Source organism: Anomaloglossus baeobatrachus, chromosome 10 (genome assembly GCF_048569485.1).
Source record: "Anomaloglossus baeobatrachus isolate aAnoBae1 chromosome 10, aAnoBae1.hap1, whole genome shotgun sequence".
Lineage (NCBI taxonomy): Eukaryota > Metazoa > Chordata > Amphibia > Anura > Aromobatidae > Anomaloglossus > Anomaloglossus baeobatrachus.
The window spans coordinates 206,546,222-206,564,958 of NC_134362.1; the positions used below are offsets into that span (position 1 = coordinate 206,546,222).

General features: G+C 54.4%; 1 protein-coding gene across 1 annotated transcript in view; it reads left to right on the forward strand.

Annotated features, from left to right (window-relative positions):
• Positions 1-248: 248 nt before the first annotated feature.
• The window catches only part of WDR59 (WD repeat domain 59), a 42,340-nt gene continuing 23,851 nt past the window's right edge, over positions 249-18,737 (forward strand). The window contains exons 1-10 of the mRNA XM_075325449.1: positions 249-342; positions 1,385-1,434; positions 4,695-4,830; positions 5,125-5,210; positions 5,312-5,392; positions 6,509-6,546; positions 15,430-15,518; positions 17,158-17,274; positions 17,768-17,845; positions 18,273-18,429. Of these exons, the coding sequence (XP_075181564.1) occupies positions 289-342; positions 1,385-1,434; positions 4,695-4,830; positions 5,125-5,210; positions 5,312-5,392; positions 6,509-6,546; positions 15,430-15,518; positions 17,158-17,274; positions 17,768-17,845; positions 18,273-18,429 (886 nt within the window). The 5' untranslated portion in view covers positions 249-288. The remainder of the gene's footprint in view (positions 343-1,384; positions 1,435-4,694; positions 4,831-5,124; positions 5,211-5,311; positions 5,393-6,508; positions 6,547-15,429; positions 15,519-17,157; positions 17,275-17,767; positions 17,846-18,272; positions 18,430-18,737) is intronic.

The following is an 18,737-nucleotide window of genomic DNA, read 5'->3' on the forward strand; positions in this document are numbered from 1 at the left end:
CGGCCGACTGATGGTTTATTACATGGAGGACACGTGGACAAGATCGTTTCCTTCCAGATTTTCATTATTTTGTCCCCAAAAGGCGAAATCTCCATCTGTGAGTGATTCTGACCCGCTCCCTCCTGACCTCTGGCGGCCATATTGAGTATTACACATGTAAAACTAAAACTACACCTCCCAGAACACCCTGCGCGCTGGCGTGACTGGGTTGCCAGGTGACAGCTACGTAGTGACGCAGAACGTGTGTTGTTGTTGTTGCGGCTGCTGGAGGCTGCTGGGAGAGGAAAGATGGCGGCTCACTGGAGCAGCGAGAACGTGGTGGTGGAATTCCGGGACTCGCAGGTCAGTGGAGGCGGGGGGCGAGCGGCAGCGTCCTGTGCGGCCCCCGGGAGCCCCAGCGGCGTGTCACGGCAGTGTGACTGGAAGAAGAGGCGGAATGACGCCAAGTCACACTGCGCATGTGCAGTACTTAGGGCTAGTCACTGGTACAGGGGCTGCAGAGAGCATGCCGGGAAAATTCCTTCAGCCGGAGAACTACAATTCCCAGCACGGCATTCTGCAGCTCTGCTCTCTGTGGAGATGAGGAAAGATGCAGAATAGGTCCCACAGCTGATGGTTTGTCACAGTGTGTCAGTGCAGTGCAAATGTATCCAGCTCTGTCATCCAGCCCAGATACAACTGTAACAAACCATCAGCTGTGAGAAGTGCGGGGCCAGGAGCAGCTCCCATCCACTGCCAGCAGTCGTCATAATGCCTGAGGTTCCCCCTGGTGTCTCTGGAAGCCCCTATGTCCTGCCAGCTCCAAAACATCCCCTCTCCTGGCGTGCCTAGGGGTGCCCCAACATCCTCTCCCCGATGTCTCCGGGCCCTTCATCCCCCCCCCCCCCCTTCGTCATCTCTTGCAGGGTCTGCACACCCCAGTGCTCATACGTGACACCCCAGTGCTCATACGTGACACCCCAGTGCTCATACGTGACACCCCAGTGCTCATACGTGACACCCCAGTGCTCATACGTGACACCCCAGTGCTCATACGTGACACCCCAGTGCTCATACGTGACACCCCAGTGCTCATACGTGACACCCCAGTGCTCATACGTGACACCCCAGTGCTCATACGTGACACCCCAGTGCTCATACGTGACACCCCAGTGCTCATACGTGACACCCCAGTGCTCATACGTGACACCCCAGTGCTCATACGTGACACCCCAGTGCTCATACGTGACACCCCAGTGCTCATACGTGACACCCCAGTGCTCATACGTGACACCCCAGTGCTCATACGTGACACCCCAGTGCTCATACGTGACACCCCAGTGCTCATACGTGACACCCCAGTGCTCATACGTGACACCCCAGTGCTCATGTTATTCCTTTTTAGGCGACGGCGATGTCTGTGGACTGTCAGGGGCAGCTCGCTGTGCTCTCCGGGTGAGTCTCTGATTAGGTTATATCCACTAATGCTGCAAGGTGAAACATCATACTGTCTGCTGAGCTGTGTATCTAATCCCACCATGAGTGATACTGTCTTCTGAGCTATGTATCAAATCCTCTCCTGTGTGATACTGTCTGCTGAGCTGTGCATCTAATCCTCTCCTGTGTGATACTGTCTGCTGAGCTGTGTATATAATCCTCTTCTGTGTGATACTGTCTGTTGAGCTGTGTATCTAATCCTCTCCTGTGTGATACTGTCGGCTGAGCTGTGTATCTAATCCTCTCCTGTGTCATACTGTCTGCTGAGCTGTGTATCAAATCCTCTCCTGTGTGATACTGTCTGCTGAGCTATGTATCTATTCCTATCCTGTGTGATACTGTCTGCTGAGCTATGTATCTATTCCTATCCTGTGTGATACTGTCTGCTGAGCCGTGTATCTAATCCTCTCCTGTGTGATACTGTCTGCTGAGCCGTGTATCTAATCCTCTCCTGTGTGATACTGTCTGCTGAGCCGTGTATCTAATCCTCTCCTGTGTGATACTGTCTGCTGAGCTGTGCATCTAATCCTCTCCTGTGTGATACTGTCTGCTGAGCCGTGTATCTAATCCTATCCTGTGTGATACTGTCTGCTGAGCCGTGTATCTAATCCTATCCTGTGTGATACTGTCTGCTGAGCCGTGCATTTAATCCTATCCTGTGTGATACTGTCTGCTGAGCCATGTATCTAATCCTATCCTGTGTGATACTGTCTGCTGAGCCATGTATCTAATCCTCTCCTGTGTGATACTGTCTGCTGAATCGTGTATCTAATCCTCTCCTGTGTGATACTGTCTGCTGAGCTGTTTCTAATCCTATCCTGTGTGATACTGTCTGCTGAGCTGTGTATCTAATCCCCACCTGTGTGATACTGTCTGCTGAGCCGTGTATCTAATCCCCACCTGTGTGATACTGTCTGCTGAGCCGTGTATCTAATCCCCACCTGTGTGATACTGTCTGCTGAGCCGTGTATCTAATCCCCACCTGTGTGATACTGTCTGCTGAGCTGTGTATCTAACCCTCTCCTGTGTGATACTGTCTGCTGAGCTGTTTCTAATCCTATCCTGTGTGATACTGTCTGCTGAGCCGTGTATCTAATCCTCTCCTGTGTCATACTGTCTGCTGAGCTGTGTATCTAATCCTCTCCTGTGTGATACTGTCTGCTGAGCTGTGTATCTAATCCTATCCTGTGTTATACTGTCTGCTGAGTTGTGTATCTAATCCTATTCTGCGCTGACTGTGCAAGCCGGTTTCTCGCTCCGTCCCCGCGGCCGATGCTGACTGTGCAGCCGATTCCTCGCTCCGTTCTGCGGCCGGCGCTGACTGTGCAGCCGATTCCTCGCTCCGTTCTGCGGCCGGCGCTGACTGTTGTGCAGCCAATTCCTCGCTCCGTCCCCGCGGCCGGCGCTGACTGTTGTGCAGCCGATTCCTCGCTCCGTCCCCGCGGCCGGCGCTGACTGTTGTGCAGCCGATTCCTCGCTCCGTCCCCGCGGCCGGCGCTGACTGTTGTGCAGCCGATTCCTCGCTCCGTCCCTGCGGCCGGCGCTGACTGTTGTGCAGCCGATTGCTCGCTCCGTCCTCGCGGCCGGCGCTGACTGTGCAGCCGATTCCTCGCTCCGTCCCTGCGGCCGGCGCTGACTGTTGTGCAGCCGATTCCTCGCTCCGTCCCTGCGGCCGGCGCTGACTGTTGTGCAGCCGGTTTCTCGCTCCGTCCCTGCGGCCGGCGCTGACTGTTGTGCAGCCGGTTTCTCGCTCCGTTCTGCGGCCGGCGCTGACTGTTGTGCAGCCGGTTTCTCGCTCCGTCCCTGCGGCCGGCGCTGACTGTTTTGCAGCCGATTCCTCGCTCCGTCCCTGCGGCCGGCGCTGAATGTTGTGCAGCCGATTCCTCGCTCCGTCCCTGCGGCCGGCGCTGAATGTTGTGCAGCCGATTCCTCGCTCCGTCCCTGCGGCCGGCGCTGAATGTTGTGCAGCCGATTCCTCGCTCCGTCCCTGCGGCCGGCGCTGAATGTTGTGCAGCCGATTCCTCGCTCCGTCCCTGCGGCCGGCGCTGACTGTTGTGCAGCCGGTTTCTCGCTCCGTTCTGCGGCCGGCGCTGACTGTTGTGCAGCCGATTCCTCGCTCCGTCCCTGCGGCCGGCGCTGACTGTTGTGCAGCCGATTGCTCGCGCCGTCCTCGCGGCCGGCGCTGACTGTGCAGCCGATTCCTCGCTCCGTCCCTGCGGCCGGCGCTGACTGTTGTGCAGCCGATTCCTCGCTCCGTCCCTGCGGCCGGCGCTGACTGTTGTGCAGCCGATTCCTCGCTCCGTCCCCGCGGCCGGCGCTGACTGTGCAGCCGATTCCTCGCTCCGTTCTGCGGCCGGCGCTGACTGTGCAGCCGATTCCTCGCTCCGTCCCTGCGGCCGGCGCTGACTGTTGTGCAGCCGATTCCTAGCTCCGTCCCTGCGGCCGGCGCTGACTGTGCAGCCGATTCCTCGCTCCGTCCCTGCGGCCGGCGTTGACTGTTGTGCAGCCGATTCCTCGCTCCGTCCCTGCGGCCGGCGCTGACTGTTGTGCAGCCGATTCCTCGCTCCGTCCCTGCGGCCGGCGCTGACTGTTGTGCAGCCGGTTTCTCGCTCCGTCCCTGCGGCCGGCGCTGACTGTTGTGCAGCCGGTTTCTCGCTCCGTTCTGCGGCCGGCGCTGACTGTTGTGCAGCCGGTTTCTCGCTCCGTCCCTGCGGCCGGCGCTGACTGTTGTGCAGCCGATTCCTCGCTCCGTCCCTGCGGCCGGCGCTGAATGTTGTGCAGCCGATTCCTCGCTCCGTCCCTGCGGCCGGCGCTGAATGTTGTGCAGCCGATTCCTCGCTCCGTCCCTGCGGCCGGCGCTGAATGTTGTGCAGCCGATTCCTCGCTCCGTCCCTGCGGCCGGCGCTGAATGTTGTGCAGCCGATTCCTCGCTCCGTCCCTGCGGCCGGCGCTGACTGTTGTGCAGCCGGTTTCTCGCTCCGTTCTGCGGCCGGCGCTGACTGTTGTGCAGCCGATTCCTCGCTCCGTCCCTGCGGCCGGCGCTGACTGTTGTGCAGCCGGTTTCTCGCTCCGTCCCTGCGGCCGGCGCTGACTGTTGTGCAGCCGATTCCTCGCTCCGTCCCTGCGGCCGGCGCTGACTGTTGTGCAGTTGGTTTCTCGCTCTGTCCCTGAGAAACCGGCTATTCTGGATGATGTCACTTCTCACCGATCTTTTTCAGCCGCCGTTTCCTGTATATTGTCAACTTGGAGACCCCCAACGAGGGCCCCAGAAAAATCTCCCGGCAAAGCAAGTGGGACATCGGCACGGTGCAGTGGAATCCACACGACGGCTACGCTCACTTTTTTGCAGCCTCTGTAAGTTTTCTTCTCCACGTGCGGCAGAACTGGGATCATTATTATCCATAGTTACGGCTTATGGGAGGTCTTCCTCGTCCGGGGGTCTGACCTCGTTGGGGGGGCTCCTGAACAGTTTTGCATTAGTAAATGCGAACTCCTAATAAACCCATTGAATATTTATCCCTGTGTCTGTTGTTGGGTCTGTTTGCGGTGGAGATGGGGCGAGCCCGAGCCCTTTTTTTTTTTTTTTTCTCTCCCCATTTTTTGCTGCCAGCGATGACCTGTTCTTTGCCGTCTGCTTCTTTCTTCCAGAGTAACCAGCGGGTCGACCTGTACCAGTGGAGGGACGGGAGCGGGGACATCGCCACCTCCCTGCAGGGTCACACGCGGGTGATCAGGTGGGTTGTATGATATAAAACACCACAAGACCCCCCCCCCCCCCCCTCTCTGCTCACAGGGTAACCATCTTTTTTTTTTTGTTTTGTTATTTTCTGTGCAGCGACTTGGACTGGTCAATGTATGAGCCGGACATGCTGGTCACCAGCTCTATAGACACCTACATTTACATCTGGGATATCAAGTAAGCACCCATGAGAAACCCTATATACAGATCTGTGATCTGCCCTCCCTGAACACCCGGATGCTTCCCCCCCCCCCCCCCTCTCCACAGTCTGATCTGCCATGTACAGTCCTGTGATCTGAACACCCGGATGCTTTCCCCCCCCCCCCCCGTCTCCACAGTCTGATCTGCCATGTACAGTCCTGTGATCTGCCCTCCCTGAACACCCGGATGCTTTCCCCCCTCTCCACAGTCTGATCTGCCATGTACAGTCCTGTGATCTGTACACCCGGATGCTTTCCCCCCCCCTCTCCACAGTCTGATCTGCCATGTACAGTCCTGTGATCTGTACACCCGGATGCTTTCCCCCCCCCCCCCGTCTCCACAGTCTGATCTGCCATGTACAGTCCTGTGATCTGCCCTCCCTGAACACCCGGATGCTTTCCCCCTCTCCACAGTCTGATCTGCCATGTGCAGCCCTGTGATAAAGATTAAACACAATTTGCCTGTTCCTATAAGGCATCCCCAGCTCGCCCCCTTACCTTTAGTTTATTAGCCCCCCTTCAGCCCTCGGCGGTAATCCCTGTAGTAGCTTTCTCCCGCTGCCTCTGGACTACATTTCCCATCAGGCTGAGCTGTAACTACCCCACAGTTCACACACGCCCGCCCTCATTGGTCGCCCGCTCCTTTTACAAAGCACCATCCTGAGACTCTTATACAGTCTCAAGATGGATAAATCGCTTGTCTCAAGGTTCCTGTCACGTCTCAGTGTGCGCTGTCCTGACACTCGCCTTCATTCAATGGTTTTACCTGTCCTGACCCCGGCGGGCTCAGGGTAATGCGGGGGAGCAATGACGAGGATACGTAGTCATGGATTATAAGCTACCCCTGTCCTTCTAGCCAAAGTCACAGCTGATAAGATGTCATGTTCTGTGTGGAGCCGGGAGTCTGCGCTCTCCCTCCCGGAGCACATCACAGGTCACTGTAAACTTGCAGAACCGCGAAGGCCACGCCCCCCATGACATCACAGATCAAAGCACAGACCGGAAGTCTCTCTACTCTGTGCTTTGATGGACTGTAATAATCTGTGTCTGGAAAACCCCTCTAAGTTTTGTTTGGTTTTTACTCTTCCTTCAGAGACACAAGAAAACCAACAGTCTCCCTGTCCGCTGTAGGTGGGTATTATATCATTGTGTGTTATGTCTTGTGTAACCGGATAACACATGGCCCTTATGTATATCAGCACTGGAGCGTTATAAGAGGGGCTGATATCAGTCACATATGTAATGTCTGGGGTTATATCAGCACTGGAGCGTTATAAGAGGGGCTGATATCAGTCACATATGTAATGTCTGTAGGATATATCAGTACTGGAGCATTATAAGAGGGGCTGATATCAGTCACATATGTAATGTCTGGAGGATATATCAGCACTGGAGCGTTATAAGAGGGGCTGATATCAGTCACATATGTAATGTCTGTAGGATATATCAGTACTGGAGCATTATAAGAGGGGCTGATATCAGTCACATATGTAATGTCTGGAGGTTATATCAGCACTGGAGCGTTATAAGAGGAGCTGATATCAGTCACATATGTAATGTCTGGAGGTTATATCAGCACTGGAGCATTATAAGAGGGGCTGATATCAGTCACATATGTAATGTCTGGGGTATATCAGCACTGGAGCATTATAAGAGGGGCTGATATCAGTCACATATGTAATGTCTGGAGGTTATATCAGCACTGGAGCGTTATAAGAGGAGCTGATATCAGTCACATATGTAATGTCTGGGGTTATATCAGCACTGGAGTGTTATAAGAGGGGCTGATATCAGTCACATATGTAATGTCTGGGGTTATATCAGTACTGGAGCGTTACAAGAGGGACTGATATCAGTCACATATGTAATGTCTGGGGTTATATCAGCACTGGAGCGTTATATGAGGGGCTGATATCAGTCACATATGTAATGTCTGGGGTTATATCAGTACTGGAGCGTTATAAGAGGGGCTGATATCAGTCACATATGTAATGTCTGGAGGATATATCAGTACTGGAGCATTATAAGAGGGGCTGATATCAGTCACATATGTAATGTCTGGAGGGTATATCAGTACTGGAGCATTATAAGAGGGGCTGATATCAGTCACATATGTAATGTCTGGAGGTTATATCAGCACTGGAGCATTATAAGAGGGGCTGATATCAGTCACATATGTAATGTCTGGAGGGTATATCCGCACTGGAGCGTTATAAGAGGGGCTGATATCAGTCACATATGTAATGTCTGGGGTTATATCAGCACTGGAGCATTATAAGAGGGGCTGATATCAGTCACATATGTAATGTCTGGGGTTATATCAGCACTGAAGCATTATAAGAGGGGCTGATATCAGTCACATATGTAATGTCTGGAGGATATATCAGTACTGGAGCATTATAAGAGGGGCTGATATCAGTCACATATGTAATGTCTGGGGTTATATCAGCACTGAAGCATTATAAGAGGGGCTGATATCAGTCACATATGTAATGTCTGGAGGATATATCAGCACTGGAGCGTTATATGAGGGGCTGATATCAGTCGCATATGTAATGTCTGAGGTTATAAGAGGGGCTGATATCAGTCACATATGTAATGTCTGGGGTTATATCAGCACTGGAGCATTATAAGAGGGGCTGATATCAGTCACATATGTAATGTCTGGGGTTATATCAGCACTGGAGCATTATAAGAGGGGCTGATATCAGTCACATATGTAATGTCTGGAGGGTATATCCGCACTGGAGCGTTATAAGAGGGGCTGATATCAGTCACATATGTAATGTCTGGAGGGTATATCAGCACTGGAGCGTTATAAGAGGGGCTGATATCAGTCACATATGTAATGTCTGGGGTTATATCAGCACTGAAGCATTATAAGAGGGGCTGATATCAGTCACATATGTAATGTCTGGAGGATATATCAGCACTGGAGCGTTATATGAGGGGCTGATATCAGTCACATATGTAATGTCTGGAGGATATATCGGCACTGGAGCGTTATAAGAGGGGCTGATATCAGTCACATATGTAATGTCTGGAGGGTATATCCGCACTGGAGCATTATAAGAGGGGCTGATATCAGTCACATATGTAATGTCTGGAGGATATATCAGCACTGGAGCGTTATAAGAGGGGCTGATATCAGTCACATATGTAATGTCTGGGGTTATATCAGCACTGGAGCATTAGAAGAGGGGCTGATATCAGTCACATATGTAATGTCTGGAGGGTATATCCGCACTGGAGCATTATAAGAGGGGCTGATATCAGTCACATATGTAATGTCTGGAGGGTATATCAGTACTGGAGCATTATAATAGGGGCTGATATCAGTCACATATGTAATCTCTGGGGTTATATCAGCACTGGAGCATTATAATAGGGGCTGATATCAGTCACATATGTAATGTCTGGAGGATATATCAGTACTGGAGCATTATAAGAGGGGCTGATATCAGTCACATATGTAATGTCTGGGGTTATATCAGCACTGGAGCATTATAAGAGGGGCTGATATCAGTCACATATGTAATGTCTGGGGTTATATCAGCACTGGAGCATTATAAGAGGGGCTGATATCAGTCACATATGTAATGTCTGGGGTATATCAGCACTGGAGCGTTATATGAGGGGCTGATATCAGTCACATGTAATGTCTGGGGTTATATCAGCACTGGAGCATTATAAGAGGGGCTGATATCAGTCACATATGTAATGTCTGGGGTTATATCAGCACTGGAGCGTTATAAGAGGGGCTGATATCAGTCACATATGTAATGTCTCTTGGAGGATGCTGAGAGGTGACATAGAGCAGTGATTTCTTTTTCGCTCCTAATTGGGAGACCCAGACAATTGGGTGTATAGCTACTGCCTCCGGAGGCCGCACAAAGTACTACACTTAAAAGTGTAAGGCCCCTCCCCTTCTGGCTGTACACCCCCCCGTGGGAGCACGGTTCCCTCAGTTTTTGCTTTGTGCGAAGGAGGTCAGACATCCACGCATAGCTCCACTGTTTAGTCAGCAGCAGCTGCTGACTATGTCGGATGGAAGAAAAGAGGACCCATACAAGGGTCCCCAGCATGCTCCCTTCTCACCCCACTTTCTGTCGGCGGTGCTTGTTAAGGTTGAGGTACCCATTGCGGGTACGGAGGCTGGAGCCCACATGCTGATTCCTTCCCCATCCCCATTAGGGCTCTGGGCGAAGTGGGATTTTACCGGTCTCCAGGCACTGAGACCGTGCTCCATCCACAGCCCCTGGAGAAGCCGCTGGATATGGAGCTGAGTATCGTCAGGGACATGGCCCTGCTCCGTCAAGGTACTCTGTGTCCCCGTGCATACGCGCGCACACCGCAGCATTGCTGGGTGTGTTAGTGCGCCGGGGACAACAGCGCTGCTGCGCTTGTGCCATTTCCTCACTTCAGCTTAGCTGAGTGGGTAGACTCAGGGAGAACGGTCGCGCCGGCCGCTGGGACTGCGACGCGGCTGGGACTTGTGGTGCGCCGGGGACTTCCGCGCTGGCCGTGCATATATCACGGCCGCGCTTATTACTACAGTCCCCGGCTTTTGCGGCCTAGTTCGTTCGTTCCCGCCTCCGCACCTGCCAGTCAGGAGGAGGGCGGGACGCTGTACAGAGCATCAGCGCTGAGGGCTGGAGTCTGTTTTACATACTCCAGCCCTCACACCAGGCACAGTAGGACGCAGTTTCCCGCTCTTTGTTTGTGGCACGCCCACGGTCCGCCCCTCTTCACAGAACGCCGGCAGCCATTCCTGCCTGCACGCTGAGCTGCAGAGGGGAGACGGGGAGACCCAGACACGGGATTCTACGGCCTCATACCCGCTGTTCAGCGGGCGGTAAGCAGCCTCAAGGGCTCACCCCCACTTGTGCCGTTTGTATACTGAGTATTTTGTGTTTGCAAATACTTTGTACTGTACGGTCGCTGGTGATTCTCGGCTATATACCCTCCTAGATTACAAGGAGGCAACAGCATGTCGTCCGCAAAACGCAAGGGTGCCAAGGCACAGACATTATATGCTGCCTGTACCGCATGTGGGGCTGCTCTACCGGCAGGTTCCACTGACCCCCATTGTGTGCAGTGCTCGGCCCCTGTGCAACTTGCACAGCCGGGGCCTCTGCTGGACGTGACCCAGGGTGTACCACCTGTGAATGCTGTCCAGGTGACAGGAACGGAGTTTGCAGCTTTTGCTGACAGATTGTCTATGACCATGTCAAAGATTCTTGAAACATTGCAGTCTAGACCAGTAACTCAGACCATGGACACTGTGGCATCATTGCTCCCTGGTCCTCCTCAGCTGGAACACTTCCGGGCTCCGGGGGTGTCACATGCACCCCAGGGTGACGATTCTGACTCAGACAACAGTCCCAGACAACCTAAGCGGGCTCGTTATGAGGGGCCCTCAACTTCGTCTCACTGGTCAGGATCCCAGCGGGACGAATCTATGGGTGATGAGGCGGATGTAACTGATCAAGATTCTGATCCTGGGACCGCTCTCAATCTGGATACACCGGATGGTGACGCCATAGTGAATGATCTTATAGCGTCCATCAATAGGATGTTAGATATTTCCCCGCCAGCTCCTCCTGTGGAGGAGGCAGCTTCACAGCAGGAGAAATTCCATTTCAGATATCCCAAGCGTAAATTAAGCACTTTTCTGGACCACTCTGACTTTAGAGACGCAATCCAGAAACACCACGCTTATCCTGAGAAGCGGTTTTCTAAACGGCTTAAAGATACACGCTATCCTTTTCCCCCTGACGTGGTCAAGGGTTGGACCCAGTGTCCCAAGGTGGACCCTCCAATCTCCAGGCTTGCAGCCAGATCTTTAGTTGCAGTAGAAGATGGGGCGGCACTTAAAGATGCCACTGACAGGCAGATGGAGCTCTGGCTGAAATCCATCTATGAAGCTATTGGAGCGTCGTTGGCGCCAGCTTTTGCAGCCGTATGGGCACTCCAAGCTATTTCAGCTGGGCTTATACAAGTCGACTCGGTCACACGTACATCTGCCCCGCAGGTGGCACCATTGACCTCTCAAATGTCTGCATTCGCGTCTTACGCGATTAATGCTGTCCTGGACTCTACGAGCCGTACGGCGGTGGCGTCAGCCAACTCCGTGGTTTTGCGCAGAGCCCTGTGGTTGAGAGAATGGAAGGCAGATTCTGCTTCCAAGAAGTGCTTAACCAGTTTGCCTTTTTCTCGTGACCGATTGTTTGGGGAGCGTTTGGATGAAATCATTAAACACTCCAAGGGTAAGGACTCATCCTTACCTCAACACAGACAAAACAAGCCCCAACAAAGGAGGGGTCAGTCTGGTTTTCGGTCCTTTCGAGGCTCAGGCAGGTCCCAATTCTCCTCGTCCAAAAGGACTCAAAAGGATCAGAGAGGCTCAGATTCTTGGCGGACTCAGTCACGCCCAAAAAGGACAGCAGGAAGAACCGTTACCAAGACGGCTTCCTCATGACTTTCAGCCTCCTCTCTCCGCATCCTCGGTCGGTGGCAGGCTCTCCCGCTTTGGCGACATTTGGCTGTCACAGGTCAAAGACCGTTGGGTGAGGGACATTCTGTCTCACGGGTACAGGATAGAGTTCAGCTCTCGTCCTCCAACTCGTTTCTTCAGAACTTCCCCACCGCCCGACCGAGCCGATGCTCTGCTGCAGGCGGTGGCCGCTCTAAAGGCGGAAGGAGTGGTGACTTCCGTTCCTCTTCAGGAACAAGGTCACGGTTTTTACTCCAATCTGTTTGTGGTGCCAAAGAAGGACGGGTCCTTTCGGCCCGTCCTGGATCTAAAGTTGCTCAACAAACACGTAAAAACCAGGAGGTTCCGGATGGAATCTCTACGCTCCGTCATAGCCTCAATGTCTCAAGGAGATTTCTTAGCATCAATAGACATCAAGGATGCTTATCTTCACGTGCCGATTGCGCCAGAGCATCAGCGTTTTCTACGCTTCGTTATAGAAAGCGAACACCTGCAGTTCGTAGCGTTACCTTTCGGGCTGGCAACAGCCCCTCGGGTCTTCACCAAGGTCATGGCAGCAGTAGTAGCTGTCCTGCACTCGCAGGGTCACTCCGTGATCCCGTATTTGGACGATCTACTTATAAAGGCACCCTCTCAAGAGGCATGCCAACACAGCCTGAACGTGGCACTGAAGACTCTCCAGAGTTTCGGGTGGATTATCAACTTTTCAAAGTCAAATCTAACCCCGACCCAATCACTAACATATCTTGGCATGGAGTTTCATACTCTCTCAGCGATAGTGAAGCTTCCACTGGACAAGCAGTGCTCTCTGCAGACAGGGGTGCAATCTCTCCTGCAGAACCAGTCCCACTCCTTGAGGCGCCTCATGCATTTCCTAGGGAAGATGGTGGCAGCAATGGAAGCAGTCCCTTTCGCGCAGTTTCATCTGCGCCCTCTACAATGGGACATTCTCCGCCAATGGGACGGGAAGTCGACGTCCCTCGACAGGGATGTCTCCCTCTCTCAGGCAGCCAAGGACTCTCTCCGATGGTGGCTTCTTCCCACCTCATTGTCAAAAGGAAAGTCGTTCCTACCCCCATCCTGGGCGGTGGTCACGACAGATGCGAGCCTATCAGGGTGGGGAGCAGTGTTTCTTCACCACAGGGCTCAGGGTACGTGGACTCAGAGAGAGTCCACCCTTCAGATCAATGTTCTGGAAATCAGAGCAGTCTATCTTGCTCTGCGAGCCTTCCAACAGTGGCTGGAGGGCAAGCAGATCCGGATTCAGTCGGACAATTCCACAGCGGTGGCGTACATCAACCACCAAGGGGGAACACGCAGTCGGCAAGCCTTTCAAGACGTCCGGCGGATTCTGACGTGGGTGGAAAACACAGCATCCACCATATCCGCAGTTCACATCCCAGGCGTGGAAAACTGGGAAGCAGACTTTCTCAGTCGCCAGGGCATGGACGCAGGGGAATGGTCCCTTCACCCGGACGTGTTTCAGGAGATCTGTCGCCGCTGGGGGATGCCGGACGTCGACCTGATGGCGTCACGGCACAACAACAAGGTCCCGGTTTTCATGGCACGGTCTCACGATCACCGAGCTCTGGCGGCAGACGCCTTAGTTCAGGATTGGTCGCAGTTCCGACTACCTTATGTGTTCCCACCTCTGGCATTGTTGCCCAGAGTGCTCCGCAAAATCAGGTCCGACTGCCGTTGCGCCATTCTCGTCGCTCCAGACTGGCCAAGGAGGTCGTGGTACCCGGATCTGTGGCACCTCACGGTAGGACAACCGTGGGCGCTACCAGGCCGTCCAGACTTGCTGTCTCAAGGGCCGTTTTTCCATCTGAATTCTGCGGCCCTGAACCTGACTGTGTGGCCATTGAGTCCTGGATCCTAGGGACCTCAGGTTTATCTCATGATGTTGTTGCCACCATGAGACAGGCTAGGAAACCATCCTCCGCCAAGATCTACCACAGAACGTGGAAGATATTCTTATCTTGGTGCTCTGCTCAGGGAGTTCTCCCTGGCCATTTGCATTGCCTATTTTTCTTTCCTTCCTGCAGTCTGGGTTGGAAAAAGGTTTGTCGCTCGGCTCCCTTAAAGGACAAGTCTCTGCGCTATCCGTATTCTTTCAGAAGCGCCTGGCGCGACTTCCTAAGGTACGCACGTTCCTGCAAGGGGTTTGTCATATCGTTCCCCCTTACAAGCGGCCATTGGAACCCTGGGATCTGAACAAGGTTCTAATTGCTCTCCAGAAGCCGCCTTTCGAGCCTATGAAGGAGATTTCCTTTTCTCGGCTTTCACAGAAAGTGGCTTTTCTGGTGGCGGTCACGTCTCTTCGGAGAGTGTCCGAGCTGGCGGCGTTATCTTGCAAATCTCCCTTCCTGGTGTTTCACCAAGACAAGGTAGTACTGCGTCCAATTCCAGAGTTTCTTCCCAAGGTGGTATCTTCCTTTCATCTCAATCAGGATATCCCTTTACCATCCTTGTGTCTGCATCCAGTTCACCAATTTGAAAAGGGTTTGCATCTGTTGGACCTGGTGAGAGCACTCAGGATCTACATTTCCCGCACGGCGCCTCTGCGCCGTTCGGATGCACTCTTTATCCTGGTCGCTGGTCAGCATAAAGGGTCGCAAGCTTCCAAATCCACCCTTGCGCGGTGGATCAAGGAACCAATTCTTCACGCCTACCGTTCGGCTGGGCTTCCGACTCCTTCTGGACTGAAGGCCCATTCTACCAGAGCCGTGGGTGCGTCCTGGGCATTACGGCATCAGGCTACGGCTCAGCAGGTGTGCCAGGCGGCTACCTGGTCGAGTCTGCACACTTTTTTACCAAGCATTATCAGGTGCATACCTATGCTTCGGCGGATGCCAGCCTAGGTTGACAAGTCCTGCAGGCGGCGGTGGCCCACCTGTAAGAAAGGGCTGCCTGACAGCCCGATCACGAGGTATTATTTTACCCACCCAGGGACTGCTTTTGGACGTCCCAATTGTCTGGGTCTCCCAATTAGGAGCGAAAAAGAAGAAGGGAATTTTGTTACTTACCGTAAATTCCTTTTCTTCTAGCTCCAATTGGGAGACCCAGCACCCGCCCTGTTTTTTCTTAGGGTATTTGTTTTTCGGGTGCACATGTTGTTCATGTTGATAAGTTACGTTCTCCGATATTGTTTATCGGATTGAATTTGTTTTTGAAACAGTTATTGGCTTTCCTCCTTCTTGCTTTTGCACTAAAACTGAGGGACCCGTGCTCCCACGGGGGGGTGTATAGCCAGAAGGGGAGGGGCCTTACACTTTTAAGTGTAGTACTTTGTGCGGCCTCCGGAGGCATAGCTATACACCCAATTGTCTGGGTCTCCCAATTGGAGCTAGAAGAAAAGGAATTTACGGTAAGTAAACAAAATTCCCTTCGTTGGGGGCTGGAGGTTTTGGTGTTTCATTCCACGCATGTCATTGAAGATTAGTACAGTCACAGCCTGAATTGGCTGATAACGGAGACCAATCGTCTTACATTCTGCAATAATCATGTCCCTGCAGCCGGAGCCTCACAGGTGAAGTGGAACAAAAAGAACGCAAACTGCCTCGCCACAAGTCACGACGGAGACGTGAGGATCTGGGATCGGAGGGTGCGTGCTCCTCATTCTCCAGAAGGAAAAGCCTTAAATTTGGCCATTGTGAGGAGGGGGCTGGCTTGGGAAAATAGGGGGGGCTGGCCTGGAGAGAAGGAGGCAGTGAGGACGAGCTGACATGGGGAGAATGGTAAGTGAGGAAAGAGGGGCCGGTGTTGGGACTGGGCCTTGTTTGGGATAAAGGCCGGTGGAGGCAGAGGGGCCGGAGTAGGGACCGGGCCTTGTTTGGGTGAGAGGCAGGTGGAGGCAGAGGGGCCGGAATAGGGACCGGGCCTTGTTTGGGGGAGGGGCCGGTGGAGGCAGGGGGCCGGAATAGGGACCGGGCCTTGTTTGGGGGAGGGGCCGGTGGAGGCAGGGGGCCGGTGTGGGGACTGGGCCTTGTTTGGGATAGAGGCCGGTGGAGGCAGAGGGGCTGGTGTGGGGACCGGGCCTTGTTTGTGGGAGAGGTCGGTGGAGGCAGAGGGGCTGGTGTGGGGACTGGGCCTTGTTTGTGGGAGAGGTCGGTGGAGGCAGAGGGGCTGGTGTGTCGGTGGAGGCAGAGGGGGCTGGTGTGTCGGTGGAGGCAGAGGGGCTGGTGTGGGGACTGGGCCTTGTTTGTGGGAGAGGTCGGTGGAGGCAGAGGGGCCGGTGGAGGCAGAGGGGCTGGTGTGGGGACCGGTCCTTGTTTGTGGGAGAGGCCAGTGGAGGCAGAGGGGCTGGTGTGGGGACTGGGCCTTGTTTGGGAGAGAGGCCGGTGGAGGCAGAGGTCCCCGGTGTGAGGACTGGGCCTTGTTTGGGGGAGAGGCCGGTGCAGGCAGAGGGGCCGGTGTAGGGACCGGGCCTTGTTTGGGGGAGGGGCCGGTGGAGGCAGGGGGCCGGTGTGGGGACTGGGCCTGGTTTGGGATAGAGGCCGGTGGAGGCAGAGGGGCTGGTGTGGGGACCGGGCCTTGTTTGTGGGAGAGGTCGGTGGAGGCAGAGGGGCTGGTGTGGGGACTGGGCCTTGTTTGTGGGAGAGGTCGGTGGAGGCAGAGGGGCTGGTGTGTCGGTGGAGGCAGAGGGGCTGGTGTGGGGACTGGGCCTTGTTTGTGGGAGAGGTCGGTGGAGGCAGAGGGGCCGGTGGAGGCAGAGGGGCTGGTGTGGGGACCGGTCCTTGTTTGTGGGAGAGGCCGGTGGAGGCAGAGGGGCTGGTGTGGGGACCGGTCCTTGTTTGTGGGAGAGGCCGGTGGAGGCAGAGGGGCTGGTGTGGGGACTGGGCCTTGTTTGGGAGAGAGGCCGGTGGAGGCAGAGGTCCCCGGTGTGAGGACTGGGCCTTGTTTGTGGGAGAGGCCGGTGGAGGCAGAGGGGCTGGTGTGGGGACTGGGCCTTGTTTGGGAGAGAGGCCGGTGGAGGCAGAGGTCCCCGGTGTGAGGACTGGGCCTTGTTTGGGGGGAGAGGCCGGTGCAGGCAGAGGGGCCGGTGTAGGGACCGGGCCTTGTTTGGGGGAGCGGCCGGTGCAGGCAGAGGGGCCGGTGTGGGGACCGGGCCTAGTTTGGGAGAGGGTCCGGTGCAGGCAGAGGGGCCGGTGTAGATTATGGTCTTACTTTTCGTTATTGCCCCTATGTACACAATACGCGGCGGCAGGAACCATCCTCTGCTAATGAAATGAATCTTGTTCCAGAAACCCGGCACTGCGGTGGAGTACATCGCCGCCCATTTGTACAAGATCCACGGACTGGACTGGCACCCAGACAACGAATACGTCCTAGCGACCTCCAGCCAGGACAACTCTGTGAAGGTGAGGGGTGCAGCCGCACCTGGAGGGGTCCAGTGCCCCCGGCACCAGCCCTATAACCAGTAGATAGAAATACAGTAAAGGGATTGAAGTCCCCCAGATAAGTAACATCATTGTTCTAATTGCTGCCCCCCTTCTACAGATACTGAAATGTAATCCATTATGCTAATTAGGGGGCTCGGTGCATTCTGGGTGTGGCCGGGTTTCAGTGCACTGCTCTGCCCTTTGGCTTTGCACGCCCCGCCTCCTGCACTGGTGATTGACATATCACTTATCTGGGCAGACAATCCTTATTCCAGGCAGGCTAGAGCTGTCAATCATCAGAGCGGGAGGCAGGATATGCAAAACTAGTGGGTGGAGTGGTGCGCTGAGCCGCTTAGCCACACCCAGGGTGCACCAATCTCCCTAATTAGCATATTTCATCACTCTGTTTCCCGCCAGGTCTTATCTGGACTTACAAGCTCCTTGGTGACTCTGATCATCCTTTTTCTTCCAGTTCTGGGATTCTCGGCAGCCCCGGAAGTGTCTGAATGTGTTGGCGTGTCAGGTGCCGGTGTGGAAGGCGCGGTACACGGTGAGTGCCGGGTGTGAACGCCACCTACCCACGTGTATATACATAGCCACCTTATATGCTCGTAGTCTGCCAGGGTCATCTGGTCCCTTTGTAGACGTATTGTAGTAATATGGGTGGTCTTCATCACATCCCCCCCACTGCAGAAAGCCGCTCTGTAGGATCTGCTGCCTCCGTTACACCCAATACATGGGACATTGACTTCAATGGATGAGGCTGCACCTCCCTGATGGGGGCTGTTGTCTCATGTGCACTGGGCAGGGGTGCGTTGTTTACTGTGGAGTATCCCTTTAATGCTCAGTTGACCCCAGACCACTCTGAACCAGATTTCTTGCATTCTCCTGAAATGTGATGGGAGACGGTCCCCATTGTTGAGCGCAGGCACCTGACAAGCGGCCCCCTGTAATCGGTTGACGTCTGTGCTCCACAGCCCTTCAGTAACGGCCTGGTCACAGTCATGGTCCCGCAGCTGCGCAGGGAGAACAGTCTGCTTCTCTGGAACGTCTACGACCTGCACTCCCCGGTGCACATCTTCGTGGGACATGACGACGTGGTGCTGGAGTTCCAGTGGAGAAAACAGAAGGAAGGTCGGTGCCTGATTTATATCTGCCCCCCCCCCCCCCCACAGCAGAATCAGAGGGGCCGGGGTAACGGCTGCACGGGCACACACAAGACCCCCATTGCTGGGAGTGGTTACTTATCCAGACACTTGCTACAAATACAATCTACATGTAGAGAGAAGGCCGAAATCCTCAGTGCAGGCGGCATCAGAGAATTGCCCAAAAAATCAGTAATGTATGTACACAGTGACTGTACCAGCAGAATAGTGAGCGCAGCTCTGGAGTATAATACAGGAGGGAACTCAGGATCATTAATGTAATGTACACAGTGACTG